The sequence below is a fragment of the Rhinolophus sinicus genome, linkage group LG01 (genome assembly GCF_036562045.2).
Source record: "Rhinolophus sinicus isolate RSC01 linkage group LG01, ASM3656204v1, whole genome shotgun sequence".
Classification (NCBI taxonomy): Eukaryota; Metazoa; Chordata; class Mammalia; order Chiroptera; family Rhinolophidae; genus Rhinolophus; species Rhinolophus sinicus.
In genome coordinates, this window is record NC_133751.1 from 202,488,604 (window position 1) to 202,503,077 (window position 14,474).

At 43.8% G+C, this 14,474-nt stretch overlaps 1 protein-coding gene across 8 annotated transcripts in view; it reads left to right on the forward strand.

Annotated features, from left to right (window-relative positions):
• Positions 1-14,474, forward strand: part of ARMC9 (armadillo repeat containing 9) — a 141,553-nt gene that overhangs the window by 20,889 nt on the left and 106,190 nt on the right. For all 8 annotated transcript variants that reach the window (XR_012490178.1, XR_012490190.1, XM_074314880.1 and 5 more), the window contains 2 exons: positions 1,238-1,395; positions 6,738-6,836. Coding sequence is in view for 6 of the 8 variants with exons in the window: in XM_074314880.1 (XP_074170981.1) it covers positions 1,238-1,395; positions 6,738-6,836 (257 nt within the window). In the remaining 2 variants the exon portion in view is untranslated. The remainder of the gene's footprint in view (positions 1-1,237; positions 1,396-6,737; positions 6,837-14,474) is intronic.

The window sequence follows — 14,474 nt, forward strand, 5'->3', positions numbered from 1 at the left end:
TTTGAGCCCTGGTCTTTATAATTCTAAAATCTCTCTCTCTATACATGAAATGTGTTCTAAAATGAAGGCTTTAAATATTACACAGAGCCTGGATTGGGTCAATTGTGATTAACCTGGGTTTCTTCCATCCAAAATTTAGCATTCTGGGGGAGGGGAGAAGAAGGATGGGGCAAAAGAGTGTTGACATTGATGAGTGAAGATTCGCCTATTCCAACTGCCTGGGGTGGCTCAGCCATCAAGTGCTGCCTGTGGGGAAGATGTGTGGGGATTCTAAGAGAACCATAGAACCTTCCAAGGCTGCCTTCTCTAAGGTCCTTGGGGTGGTTTATGTTTTATCAAACTGGCAGAATAAGCACCTGGAATCTTCTAGATTCTAGTTTTCTCCAGCCTCAGTCAAGCAGCCCTAACCTTTACTTAAAATGAAGAACTGTCATGCAGTTATGAATTGTCCCCCAAACAATCTCAGAGAACAAGACACAGGTTTGGGTCAACCATTTTGTGAGCTGATTTATATAAAGAAACGTTGAGTTTATTTCTTATTCATAAAGAGAAGAAAAACTAGAAATAGTATGGGGTTCAGTCAAGGAAATAGATTTTGTTAGAAAAACCAGAGATGATTCAGTTGAACTACCAGAGACAAGAAATAAAAAGATCATCTATTACAAAGCACTTTTTAACTAAATGTGGTATAAAATAGAAGTCAAGTGTTCAACACAAATAGAGTCAAGTTCAATGTCATAGCAAAATGTTATGATAGTAGTCATGGTACTCCCTTGAGAAGAATAAAATTGTGTTTTATGGGGCGGCCGGATGGCTCAGTTGGTTAGAGCAGGAGCTCTGAACAACAGGGTTGCTGGTTCGATTCCCACATGGGCCAGTGAGCTGCACCCTTCACAACTAGATTGAAGACAACAAGCTGCCACTGAGCTTCCAGAGGGGAGGCCGGATGGCTCAATTAGTTAGAGCACAAGTTCTCAACAACAAGGTTGCTGGTTTAATTCCCGCATGGGATGGTGGGCTGCGTCCCTGCAATTAAAGATTGAAAACGGCAACTGGACTTGGAGCTGAGCTGCGCCCTCCACAACTAGATTGAAGGACAACGACTTGGAGCTGATGGGCCCTGGAGAAACACTCTGTTCCCAATAAAATTATTATTTTTTTAATTGTGTTTTATTTTGTGGGTTTTTTAATTGTTTTTTGTTTGTTTGTTTCGTTTTAATATAAATTGTCTTCCTAGAAATGTTGCAGCAGCTCCACCAGCAGCTGGTAGAAGCCGAGCGAAGGTCAATGACATACCTGAAACGGTTCAATAAGATCCAGGCGGACTACCACAATCTCATTGGAGTCACGGCAGAGCTGGTGGATTCCCTGGAGGCCACAGTCAGTGGCAAGATGGTAAGGAAGATCCCAACTGCCCGTGTCTTTTCCAAGATAAAGATGGATCATGTTGATATGTGATTCCTGGCCACTCCCAGCTGTGATGCCTGCCCCTCGTTTCACAAAGCCAGCATGCATGCAGACCCAAGTTGACAGTCTGCACTGTTTGTCATGCTGCTGGTAGTATTTATCCATCTTTCCTGACACATTGTCTACCATGTCTTTATTTCTCTACCTTATTCTTTTTCTTTTTTCTTTTTTTTTATTGGGGAAGGGAAACAGGACTTTATTGGGGAACACTGTGTACTTCCAGGCCTTTTTTTCCAAGTCAAGTTGTTGTCCTTTCAATCTCAGTTGTGGAGGGTGCCGTTCAGCTTCAAGTTGTTGTTCTTTCAGTCTTAGTTGTGGAGGGCGCAGCTCAGCTCCAGGTCCAGTTGCCGTTACTAGTTGCAGGGGGCACAGCCCACCATCCCTTGCAAAACTATAGTGCAATATGTCAACCAGGGTGTTGGCATTGATGTAATCTATTGCTCTTATTCTGATTTCTCCAGTTTTACTTGTACTCGTGTGTGTGTGTGTGTGTGTATTAAGCTTTATACAATTTTATCACCCATGTAAGTTTGTATATTAAAATTGTTTTAGTAACTTAAAAATGATTACAAAATAATATGTATTATATAAAATTTCAAAAATATAGAACGATGCAAAAATAAAATGAAAATTACCTGTGATTATGTCACTTAGTAATAACTCTTGTTAATACTCCATACTTTTTCATTACTTAGATACACATTTTACAAAAATGGGCTCTAGTTCACACACAGTTTTCTAATCTCCTTTTTTCCTTAATACTGAATCATGCATTCTTGATGTCATTGAATATTCTTCTATAATGTCTGGCCTTCAGTGGCTGTAGCATTTTCCATTATATGGCCATAGTTTATTTAGTGTCAGGTCCCTACTGTTGGACATTTAGGCTGTTTGCAGGTTTCACTTTCATAAGTTATAAATATACTGTGTTTCCCAGAAAATAAGACCTAGCCAGACCATCGGCTCTAATGCATCTTTTGGAGCAAAAATTGATATAAGACCCAGTATTACATTATATTATTATATTATATTATATTAGACCTTATATTATATAAGACCCCGTCTTATATTAAAGTGAAACTGGGTCTTATATTAATTTTTGTTCCAAAAGACGCATTAGAGCTGATGGTCTGGCTAGGTCTTCTTTTTGGGGAAACACGGTAGTGGGAGATATCTTGGAGATGAGCCTGTGTAACACTTTTTTCCCCCCTTCTTCCGCCTCCCCCCACCCCCCACTCCGGTTCAAGCCGTTGTTTCTCAGTCTAGTTGTGTAGGACACAGTTCCCTGGCTCATGCTGGTATTATGAGCCTTGCACAGCCCCCGGCTGAGGTAGTCGGTCACTGGTCGTTGGTCGGCGACTCACAACAGCTCACGGCAGCTCTCGCTGGCTGCGGGCCACTCATGGCAGCACACAGTAGCCCATGATGGTTGCCGGCCACTCATGCTGGCCACCGGCTGCTCCTGGCAGCCCACCGCAGCTCATACCAACCTCCAGCTGTTCACAGCAGCCCAGCTCCAGGGAGAGCTGTTGTTCACAATCTTACCTGTAGAGGGCATAGCTCACTGGCCCATGTGGGAATTGAACCCGTGACCTCGGTGTAGGTGTTAGGAGCATGGCGCTCCAACCACCTGAGCCACTGGCCTGCCCCCAAGAGTTTTAAAGTTGGTTTTCTAGTTTGAAATCTATGCTAAGGTCCTATAGGAAGATTATGCTAATCTGATTCCACTGAGAGCTCATTTTCTTATACCCTTGCCAGTTTTGGGTATTATTAAAATTTTTGTATTTTGCACATTTGATCAGTGAGCAACAGTATCTAAAGATTTGAATATACACTACATTGATTACACATGAAACTGAACATTTTTTATATGCTGTTTTTCATTCATTTGACAAAGATTTGTTGAATGCTTACTGTGTGCCAGGCCCTGTCCTAGGCATTTGGGATACCTGAGGCATCAGGCAGTGAAACAATTCCTGCCCCTTGTAGGGTACATCCCAGTAGGGGAGAGAGATTATAAATAGTAAACATAAACATAGTAGATATGTACATTATGTAGAGGGTTAGAAAATGACAAGTGTTACGAGAAAAAAAAGTGAGGTGGAGTAAAGGGGATCAGAGTTTGTGGGGATATGTGTATAAAATTGCAGGGGACAATTTTAAATAGTCATTGATAGTGGACGTGTGAGTAAACACTTGGAGGAAGTGTGGGAATTAATTATGCTGTTAGTTCTCTGAGATGTCGCAGGACCCTAGGCCAAAGGAACAGCCAGTACAAGGGGCCACACATGGGAGCGTGCCTCGTGTGTTTGAGCAGTGATGTGAGGACCTGGTATGGCTAGAGTGCAGCGAGTGAGGCAGAGAGCGAGGGAGCGTGGAGAGCGGGACACGGCAGGTCATGGGGTGGGGTGGGGGGAGTCATGGTAAGGATTTGGGCCTTCACTACCCGTAAACTGGGGAGCAAACAGTGGAGTGGCCTGGTTTGGCATGCTGTGTGTGAAAGGACCACCTGGCCATTGTTGTAGACTAGTTTACAGCGGGGCTTAGAGGAACTTAGGGCAACAGTGGGCAGGATCTGGCAGTCCTGGTAGTGAGGCCTGGTGGTGGCGGCAGGTGAGGCAGGAGGAATGGTCACCTGGGTGTTATGAGGTCGCACCAACAGTGTTTCCTGCTGGACTGGACCTGGGGAGAGACAGACAGACAGGAGTCAAGGATGACTCCAACGCTTTGGCCTACACCACTGGAAAGATGGCATTGCCATGAGCTGAGACAGGGAAGGCCTTAGGTGGAGCTTTGCGGGGGTCAAAAAGTCAGCTTAGGACATGGCATTTAGACATGGGCCATTCACTTCATCTTCTGTAAATATGTTTCCTGTTTGTTGCTGTCTTTTTAATTTGATGTTTCTTAATTTAGTAAAGTTTACATTATTATGTAGTCAAATCTATTAATTTTTCCCTTTACCCATTCTGCCTTTCCGTAGTGTTATTAAAGCAGCTTTTCCCATTGAAGGAGCCAAAACAGTCATCTTACTTTTCCTCTATTGGTTGTTGGCTTTTAATTATTTTAGTTTTACCTTTAACACTTTAATCCATATGGAATTTTTTTTGATAGATGATGTTAGGAAGAAATCTACAACCCGCCTCCCCCCCTCAAAAAAAAAGATAACCGTTTGAGCCAGAACTATTTACCTCTTTGTTCACTCATTTGAAGGGCTACTTTGGTCATATAATTGGATTGCATTTTTTCCCCATTGATCTGACCATGCTTAAGCTAGCAATGCATTGTTTTTTTTACTACAGTAGCTTTTAGTATGCTTTAATGTCCTGCACTGAGACCTCTTTGTCCCAGAGGAAAGCACAGCACACAAATATCCTCAGAACTACAGGAAGTTGCTTGGAGAGGCTGGAATGGTCAAAGTGGGGACAGTGGCCCCATGTTGGAAGATGGCGCTGGAGAGGTGGATCGGTGAAGGTCATGGGGAGACTTGTAGACCAAGTGTAGGGATTTGCGCATTATCCTGCAGTTAGGGAGGAGCTTTTAAAATATATGTCTTCAACATTGGCTTTTAAAGTTAGCTATTTGTTTTTAGTTTTAAAAATAACATGTGTATTGACTTTAATACAGAAAAGTACTAGGAACAAAACAAAAACGGCTTTTATAGCCACTGTTGACCCCCAAAAAAGACATGCTCATAGTTAGAACATTCAAACAGTATAGGAATAAGTAAAAAGCAAAGCATATGTTTTCCTTTTGCCTTCTCTCCTATTGAAAAATAACTGCCGTCATCCTGATGTGCCTCTTACGGCCAGGGTGACGTGACGCCAGGTGTGGCACACTGACCAAAGATGGGCACGTGAGCTCTTTTTGCTGGCGTGTGAAAGCAGAGGCCCGCAGACCAGCAGGTGGGGATTGAAGGGCCCTCAAGTATCAAGATGGAGAGAGAGATACGGGATGGGGGGCAGCCCCCTCCCACACTCAATTCCTTAGTCTCACCTCCTCATTGATATTCAAGATTAATGTTTTCTTGTGTGTTATTTTGGAACATTTCTGTGGATAAGCGAGTGTGTGTGTGTGTGTGTGTGTGTGTGTGTGTGTACATACTTGGGATCCTGTGACCCATTACTGTTCTGAAACTTGCTATTTCGCTTTCCATATATTTCGGAGATCTTTCCACGTAACCACACCTTCCTCATTCTTTTTGATGCTTGTACACTATTCCATTGTAAGGGTAAACCATAAGTGGTCAGGTCTCTGATGATGAGCATTTAGATTGTTTGTTTGCTGTTGCAGAAAACGTTACAATGAGCATTCTTATACATACAGGGGATGAGTGAGTGAGAGGCAGGGAGAGGGGCCAGTTGCATTCGCATAAGGAAGTTCACCACATGGAATTACGAGGCTGAGGAAAAGGTGGTTCCCCTTTAACAATCAGGCACAGAAAACAGTCTGGAGGGGAGCAAAATTGTTAATAATAGTTACCTCCAGGGATTGGTTGTGGGGGAAGAGTGGGATTGGCACGTGTACATTTTAAATGTGCATGTATTATTTTTATCAAAACATGACAAGAAAAAAATTTCAGATTACGACCTTAGATGTTGTATATCCATCCCAAATTATAGTAGCTAATGAGAGAGGTATGAGAAATGCCAAAGAAAAGTGCCATAATACAGTAGCATTGATGGGAATAATAATCCAACCTCTGGTTGTCAAGCACTTGATAATTTATGAAAATGTCTCCGTCACTCATTCAGTAAGCATTTCCCAAGCCACCTCTCACGTGCTGAGCACATCCGTGATCTCGTTTACCTGCTCACCATGACCCAGAGACGTGGACGTTATTCGTTCCACTCAGCAGGTCAGGAAAGCAAGAGGCAGAGCCATTGGCTTTTTCAAACCCATGACTTGAGCCCAGATCTTCAGACTTTAAGCCCAGCATCCTTTGTGCTACATTGTGGACACCCAGTGACTATTTCTTGAATTAACAACACCAAAAAGAAAAAAGAAAAAGATTTAAGATCAGTTTATTTTACGTGACAGTGGGAGTACATCAAGTGGAATTACATAATTTAACGTGTGACGTCCCATGATCACACCTGTAGCATGTTAGCAGTTTTTTTCTTTCAGGATCAATGCTTTTAACGCCTGAGAGCACCTACGTAAAAGTCAGTTTCATCTCCATTCCTTACAGAGGGCGCTAATCATTGCCTGGGCCTCAGCTGTCTCTGGGTGAGATTCGTGCCTTTCACCCCGTCCTCATGTCCTCTTTACAGATCACCCCTGAGTACCTGCAAAGTGTCTGTGTCCGCCTCTTCAGTAACCAGATGCGGCAGAGCCTGGCGCACAGCGTGGACTTCACAAGGCCCGGGACGGTGAGGCTCTGTGCCCATGGTCTGCCCCCTACCTCAGTGTAAAATAATGTAACTAAAAAAATGAAAGAGCAGGAGAAAATAGCATTCAGGCGTCTGCATTTCAGCTGGCTTTGGAGATCTATAAATTCCCAGAAGAAGAAGAAAGCTGTTTTTGAAGAGCTGCTGGAAGATGGCTTTCCGGGGGTGGTGGGGAGAGGGGCGGCCTCCCGGGGGTGGTGGGGAGAGGTGAGTTCTGCTTGATGAGGTGCCAAGGGTCAGTGCCAGTAAGCAAATCAGTAGGAAACGAATGAAACTTTATTTTCTTTTTAAAATAACTGCCATATTGGAAGTTGTATGGTCTGAGACAGAGGCTTTCTTTTTTAACTTTTTACTTGGAAAAATTACACACACAGAAAAGTTGTAAAAATAGCACAAAGGACATTTGTATACCGTTTACCCACATTCATCAACCTTGGCAGTTTACCCATTTGTTTACTTTTTACACACACACACACACACACACACACACACACACGAGTCTGTTTTCTGAACTATTTGAGGACAAATTAATCTTCTATGGCCCTTTATTTCTAAATCCTTCAGTGCAGAGTGTGTTTCCTAACAGGAATATTGTCTTACATAACCATATGTTATCAACTTCAGTAAATTTAATATTGATAACAATATTCTTGCCTACTCTATGTGTTTGCCAGTTTTGTGAGTTGAGCCATTATAGCATTCTCTCTGGCCCTGAAAGTCTGGGGTAAGGTATTGCATCGAGTTGTCATGACTCTAGCCTCCTTTACTCTTGAACGTTCCCCCAGTCTCTTTTTTACTTTCATGACCTTGACAATTTAGGAGAATATGGTCCCTCCCCTCTTTTAAAAATTTAACATCTTTTGTGTTTGCTGTTTCTTCATGATTAGATTCAGGTTTGCATCCCAGGCCAAAATACTACACAGGCGATATGTCCTTAGGATAGTTCTTCTGGAGGCACGTGGCGTGGAGTGGGGTTCTCCACCAGGGCCGTGGGTACACCAGTGCCTCTCAGGGAAGTTTTCACAGTTCGGGAGCTCACACCAACCTGCTGTCTGGTCCAGAGGCTGAGTGGGTGGAGCCAGGTGATCTGAGGGACCCCCAGGGGTCAGAGCCAGGCCTCTTAACTAAGGGTTTGGCATTAATATCAGGGTCTACATAAACAGAGGCCTTTTTTAGTCTTAAAAAGAAATATTTATACCCTACCTCATTCTCAGGTAGGTTTGAAGCAGCTTATTATGACAAGATGAGAAAACACAAATATAAGAAATGAAAAAATAGAAAATAAAAATAAAGAAATCGTGGTTAGAACTTGTAGGAACAGAAAGTATATTGGTGGTTTCCAGGGGCTTGGGATGGGAGAAAGGGGGAGATGTTGGTCAAAGGGTATAAACTTCTGGTCACAAGATGAGTAAGTCCTGGGGATCTGATGTACAACATGGTGAATACAGTTAGCAATACTGTATTGTTGAAAGTTGCGAGGAGAGTAGATCTGAAGTATTCTCACCGCAAAAAATAGAAAGTAACTAGGTGAGGTGATGGATATGTTGACTAACCTTATTGTGGTCATCATGTCACAATGCATACTTGTATCAAATGACACTGTACAGCTGAAACTTACACCGTGTTATATGTCAACATCTCAGTAACACTGGTGGGAAAAAAAATTGTGGTTAGAGGAAAATAAGGGTAGGAATCATAAACGTAAGCCAGGGCTAAGGCTAGTACCAAAATACATGTCATAAGTTGCTGTGTGCCTGAAGAGGCAGGCGCAGATTTGGCTCTGAGCTTTCCAGCAGCTTCTGCAGAAAGGGACACGTGAGCGGTTACATGCTTTACTTACAGAGTAAGAGAGAATGGTTATATAATGTTTATTGTGTCTTACTTGCTGTATCTATGTGCTGCACGTGCAACCGAGAAAGCACAACAGTAAAATGAATGCTCATGAGTCCACCACATGTCCATAAAATAGACCTTTTCAGTGTCACTGAGGTTCCCTCTGTGCCCTTTAGGCAGTGAACTTTTACCAAGCAGATGTATTGCTATCATTTTAAAAGCAAGCTTAAGCACGTTTTTTAAGAAGACTAGGAGGTCAGACACCTGCTTCCTGTGGTTCTTCTGGTGCTAAGTCCTGAGGGTGCTTTCTCTCGTGCATCTTCATAGAAGGGCCATAGTATGATGGTGAAGAACAAATGTCTTTGGCCACATGCTCAGTCGAGGTGCACGCAGAAGCACCACAGAGCTGTTGGTTGGGTGGGCATGTGGGTGGGATGTTGGATGCTGCAGAGTCTGTGCTGCTTTGGCCGCAGTGCTTTTGCACGCAAAAATCTTAGAGAATTGGCCATTTTTAAATTGTCAGTAAAGCACACAGAGACCTCCGGATTTCAGAAAGGTAACCTTCTTGTGGGCCCTCCAGAATGAGGGACTGAGTGCACTTTACAGTTAGCTGTCAGTTGAATAGCAGAGTGTGTTTATCCAAAAGAATGGCTTTTTAGCAGTGATGAGCATAGCAGGATCTGTGTGTACTAGGACCACTGCTTTCTTCCCTCCCGCCCATTTATTTATTAAAATCAGCAAATATTTAATGTATTCCAGGTGTATGTTACAAAATCCCGTCCGATCTTGCATGTACAACAATGCCTATATTTCCATTTCTGTTGGTGGAGTGATGCATCCAACTTATTTAAAACTGATGTCATGCTGTAAGAGGGACGGGGCACTACGCATCTGATACTTTATGCCATTAGAAGTTCCCATCATTTGTCACAAAACTAGTCCTGCCATCCTTCCCGGGTACGGTGCCATTAAGGTTCAGATTCTAAGCCTTAGAAACCAGGGGAGAGAGGATGAGCTCTGTCTGCCTAAGCTCATAACCATTTCCTTTTTACTGAGTCATTGGCTTAGGAACAGGCAATAAAGCTGCAAATTATCTTTTATTGCTCCTAAGAGATTTTTCTACACGATGATAAAAAGCAGATATGGGGTCATTGTAAAAGTATAAAATATATTGTAGTTGATTAGGCGTGGCTAAAGTCAATGCATGATATCAGACTTATCATGTATGAAGAGGAAGTTAGGATACAGTTTAGATGGGCTAGCTAGTGACTGAACTGATAACATGTAGGGTTTGAAAGGAGAAGATTGCTTTTTTAGTTTTTTTAAGGGCATAAATTCTACTCTAGGTCCAAAGAGAAGACCATCAATTTCAGGGTAAATAAGCAGGCACAGGCCAGCCTCCTTTTTAGTGTGGTCTTGATCACCATCTCCTTGGGTGTTGTGTTGACCTTGAAAAGAGGCTTGGCTAGGCCCTTCGGAGACCCACTAGTATCTACGTATGAAGTGTGGTACTTTGATATTGCCTTTTAAATCTGACCTTTAAAAATCTGGCCTTCCACAACCTCATTCACTGTTGAAAGTTTGATAGGGCTCAGTAAGTAGCACCCTTTTTCCCCGCTGAGTTCTACACCAATCGAAAAATAGGACAAACAAATAAAGGGCAAAGTAGCTGAAAATATCCCAGTTGATACTGACAAAGCTTATACAGTGGTACCTTGGTTTTCAAACATCTCTGTTGAACATTTCGGTTTACGAACGCTGTACATTTTATGGATTTATGGTATAACTAGGTAGTAAAATTCATGCTAAATTTGCAGTTTTAGGCGTTGATTTTAAAGGTCTGGAACAGATTAATCTATTTTGCATTACTTTCTATGGGGAAACCATGCCTCAGTTTTCGAATGTTTCAGAGCTTGAACGGACTTCCGGAACGAATTACGTTTGAAAACCGAGGTTCCACTTCATTGGAGAATATGGGTTTTATTTGTAGGCAGGTGGGTTTCCTTTTTTTTTTTTTAGTTAAGAATGGCAAAGCTTTATTCAAGTGTCTTAGGATTTGCAAATCAAAAACATAATTGGGAAATACCCAGAGTGTTCCAAAGGAGAAAAAAAAGTCGAGAATTTTACTAGTAAAAACCACACGTTTGGGAAAAGTCTGTCCTGCGATCTTAACCCATGGATTGGCTCAGGATGATAATCTTCCAGATCGATGTCCAGCGGTCTGGATAATGGTTGCTAGGTGGTCTGAATAATGAAACTTTCTTAAGCAGACGATTTGTCATCTATAAGAGAGACATACATCTCCAGCACATGAACATTCTTTTTTAAGTCCTTCAGAGGTTTATCTATAGAATTTGGGTACATCCAGACACTAATGGTTTCCTACTTTTGAACCCAGCCTGTCATGGACAGCTCTGGCCAAACCCCTTACCACCATCACCCCACTACTGCCACCAGAAGCAGGACTGACCTGTGCTCTGTGAGCAGGCTCATTGCCCGGATTGAGGGCTGGGGGTAAAGGTTACACTGATGGAGGCGCATAGAGGAAACACCATGACTGGGGAGAAAGGTATTTCCATACTACCTAGTTCATGTCCAAAAATCTCTCATTATCGGAGCTGGCAGTCAAATCCGGGTGCTCCCAGGATTGATAATGAGAGGATTAATTTTTTTGAGAAGAGAACTCTCCCAGGTGGGCTCTTCCAGTTTGACTACCTGTCACCACCCTAATCTCAGGTTTGTTATTCCATAGTCCTTACCAAATCAGCTGGGATCCGAGATAAATCTGCTGTTATAATACCAGGAATCTAGTGACAAGGAGTAAGAGAAGCTTCCTCCTCAGGGCACAAGAGGTAGAGTTTTTTGTTTTCTAAGATTACACAAGTAATACGTGAATATATGTTCACTGGAAAATGTATAACGATTTAGTAGTAGAGCAAAACACAAACCTCTTTTCTCCTTCACGGTTACCGCATCTGACCTTCCTTCCTGTACTGCTATCGACTATGTTTCGAACGCATCCTTCCAGCACTTTACAAATTATATGTATATCAGTTTTTATTACACAAAGTGTTCACTTAGCAGTACATTTTTAAGAGTCTTCCATATCCTTTTAGCATGTTTATATTTTCCTTATCTCCAGAGTTTTAAATGGAGAACAGTATGGTACATGTAACCATTCCTGTAGCAGATGTTTTGGTGACTTTTCAATTTTTTGCTGTTTCTAGTGATGTACCATACATCTTTGTATGCAGCTAATAGCATTTGAAAACATCTTGTTCTGTCTTTCTCTTCTTAGCACTGGGCAAGCATGAAACAGTCTGAAGGTGGAAATTTGAGCTTAGCCCCTGGGTGAATCCCAGTTTCCACCTGAGTGGCCCCTCTGGGTTTGTGGGTTCATTGGCTGGGGAGTTTCCATTTTAATACATCCTTATTTGGAAAAATGGCCCATTTGGGAGTTAATCCTCCCTTTCGTCAACAACTCCGAGTACACCTTATTGGAAATACAAGTTAACACATTTTTTGTGGGAAACGAGTAAACTCGTCATATCGCCTCTAGTTGGAACCGGCAAAAATTTTGCAAAGTAAATAAATTGAGACCTCTTTTTAAAATAAAACACTGAAAGTTTCATAGAAAAATATCAAATAGATCGAAAGATATGAACATTTTACGGAAAGTCTAATTTTGGCGAGAAAATGTCCAAAAAGCCCCGCGTTACAACGCGATTTGGCGGGAAAATGCCCGCTTACAAAGTGTTAAGATGCGTCCAGATGTGATAGCATTAAATATTTTAAAGACTCAGGGCATGTGCATCACAGAAGACCTGGACTTCCAAGGTCAGCCATCTTTGTCAGCAGTAAGACCTGCAGGGACTGAGGGCACCCTTTTCCAGGACGGCCTTGTGCAGTTGTTCCGGAAACCTACTGTGCCACTGTTCTGCTGAGGCAGATTCTTCCTGAAGCTTCCTGTGGTGGGGACCAGAGCTCTAGCTTGAAGGTCAGCATCTTCCGCCCTGGGAGGCCCCCTTATGTGGCTTCTTAAGTCTTGGCACGGTGCCAGCCCTTGACCTGCATGGAGGCCACCCCGTTGGAGGCAGCTTTTCTGGGCCTAGTGCTCTGTATATTGGGGCAGGGGGAGTTGCACACCTGGCTACACTTCACACACCAATGTTTGTCACATACCTGAACTGACCCTGGTGACAAGAGGACTTGGCACCTTTGATCTCAGTCAGTTGGTAAGACCATGATTGGCAGGGGGTGACTGTGCTGTTAGCTCAGACCTTTCCCCAGACCTCCAAACCCAGACTGACGGGCCTTCTCCCCGTGAATGTCTGTCTGACAGGCACACCCATTTTCTTAGTCCAAATCTGGGTTCGTCTTTTCCTCCAAACAGGTGGTCTGCCCTCCTGTATTTCCTGTCTCGTGAATGACACTCCAGGAAATGCCTGGGAGTCACCTGAGGCTCTTCCCTTGCCTTGACCCCTGTTCAAGTGGCCTTGGGATCTGAGTGGGCTTCCTCCTTCCCTGTGGCCTTGTTTGTTCAGGCTCTCGCTGTTTCTATCCTGGCTTAAAGCAACATTTCCCAGCTAGTCTCGGTCTCAAAGCTCTCACCTTTCTGATTGCTCATTCACACGGGAGCTGGAGTGGTTTTTTTGGTTGTGTCTTATTTATTTATGCCCTCAAGTTTCAGGAAGGATTAGGTACATACAGGCATCCGATCATGTTACTGCCTTGCTGAATACCTGTCATTACTTCAGGTCCAAAGTGCTCAGCCTCCCACGCTGTGGCGCCCATCTGTCCCTCCAGCTCAGCTCTGGTCACAGAAACCACGAGAAGCCCCAGCACCCCAGCCTGGCACCTTGCCCCACTCCAGGCTCTCAGAGCAGTGAAGCAGGAGACCTGGTGAGCCAGACAGACTCCTGCCCGAGGAGCTTCTGTAGAGCTTAGTAGCACATTCAGACACTTGAGCGTTCCTACTCCACCTACGTATCTCCATTTCCAAATCTTCATTCGAAGTTCTCCATTCCAGCCCTCCCCTCCTCCGTTTACAATTCTGCCTTTTGGTGTCATGCTAGGCCCCCTTCTCGTTACAGAATTGGCCCTAGCACCCTCCCTTCTCCATGGGGCGGGGCTGCTGGTTTGCCTCTTCAGACCCATTGCTAAGGCACATTTCCTCATGTGTCCCACTGTGGCTATTTAATATCCTTACGGTCGTTTGCCTGAGGTCCTGCCCTCACTGTCCTGCTCTGCACCCCACAAGCAGCAATGGTGGTCCAGCTTTAGTCCCGCTCAAGCAGGGCCAGGGAAGAAGGCTTGGTCGCAGACGGGCCTGGTCTGAGGGGGTTTCCAGTCACCTTAGGGCTCGGCAGCCTCCACTGGTGTCATCATGGCTCTTTCTTTCTGACCCTCCCTGGGCTGCATGTACCTGCCATCCTGTGGAGCAGGATTTTCCGAAGTATGTGCCTAGTAGCACTGATCCCACAGGATTTTCCTGTCCCCCAAACAAACCGTTACGGTGATAAGTTGGAGACATGCTGTATGCTGATATTCATGACACTCAATAGCTCGCCTCAGACCATGGAGAAGCCCCTCAGTAAAGGACTGTTTGCCCTTGTCTCACCCAGTGAATCTCCGGTCGCTTTTGACCCAGGGACACTCTCATCATATTACCCCTAATACCCATTTCTCTAAACACACCGATGTCATGTATCATTACCAAAGCGCCTCATCCTGCTGTTGTCACCAAGAGCTGTCCTAGGCCCCAGGAAACCCCACTCCCCCACTCCG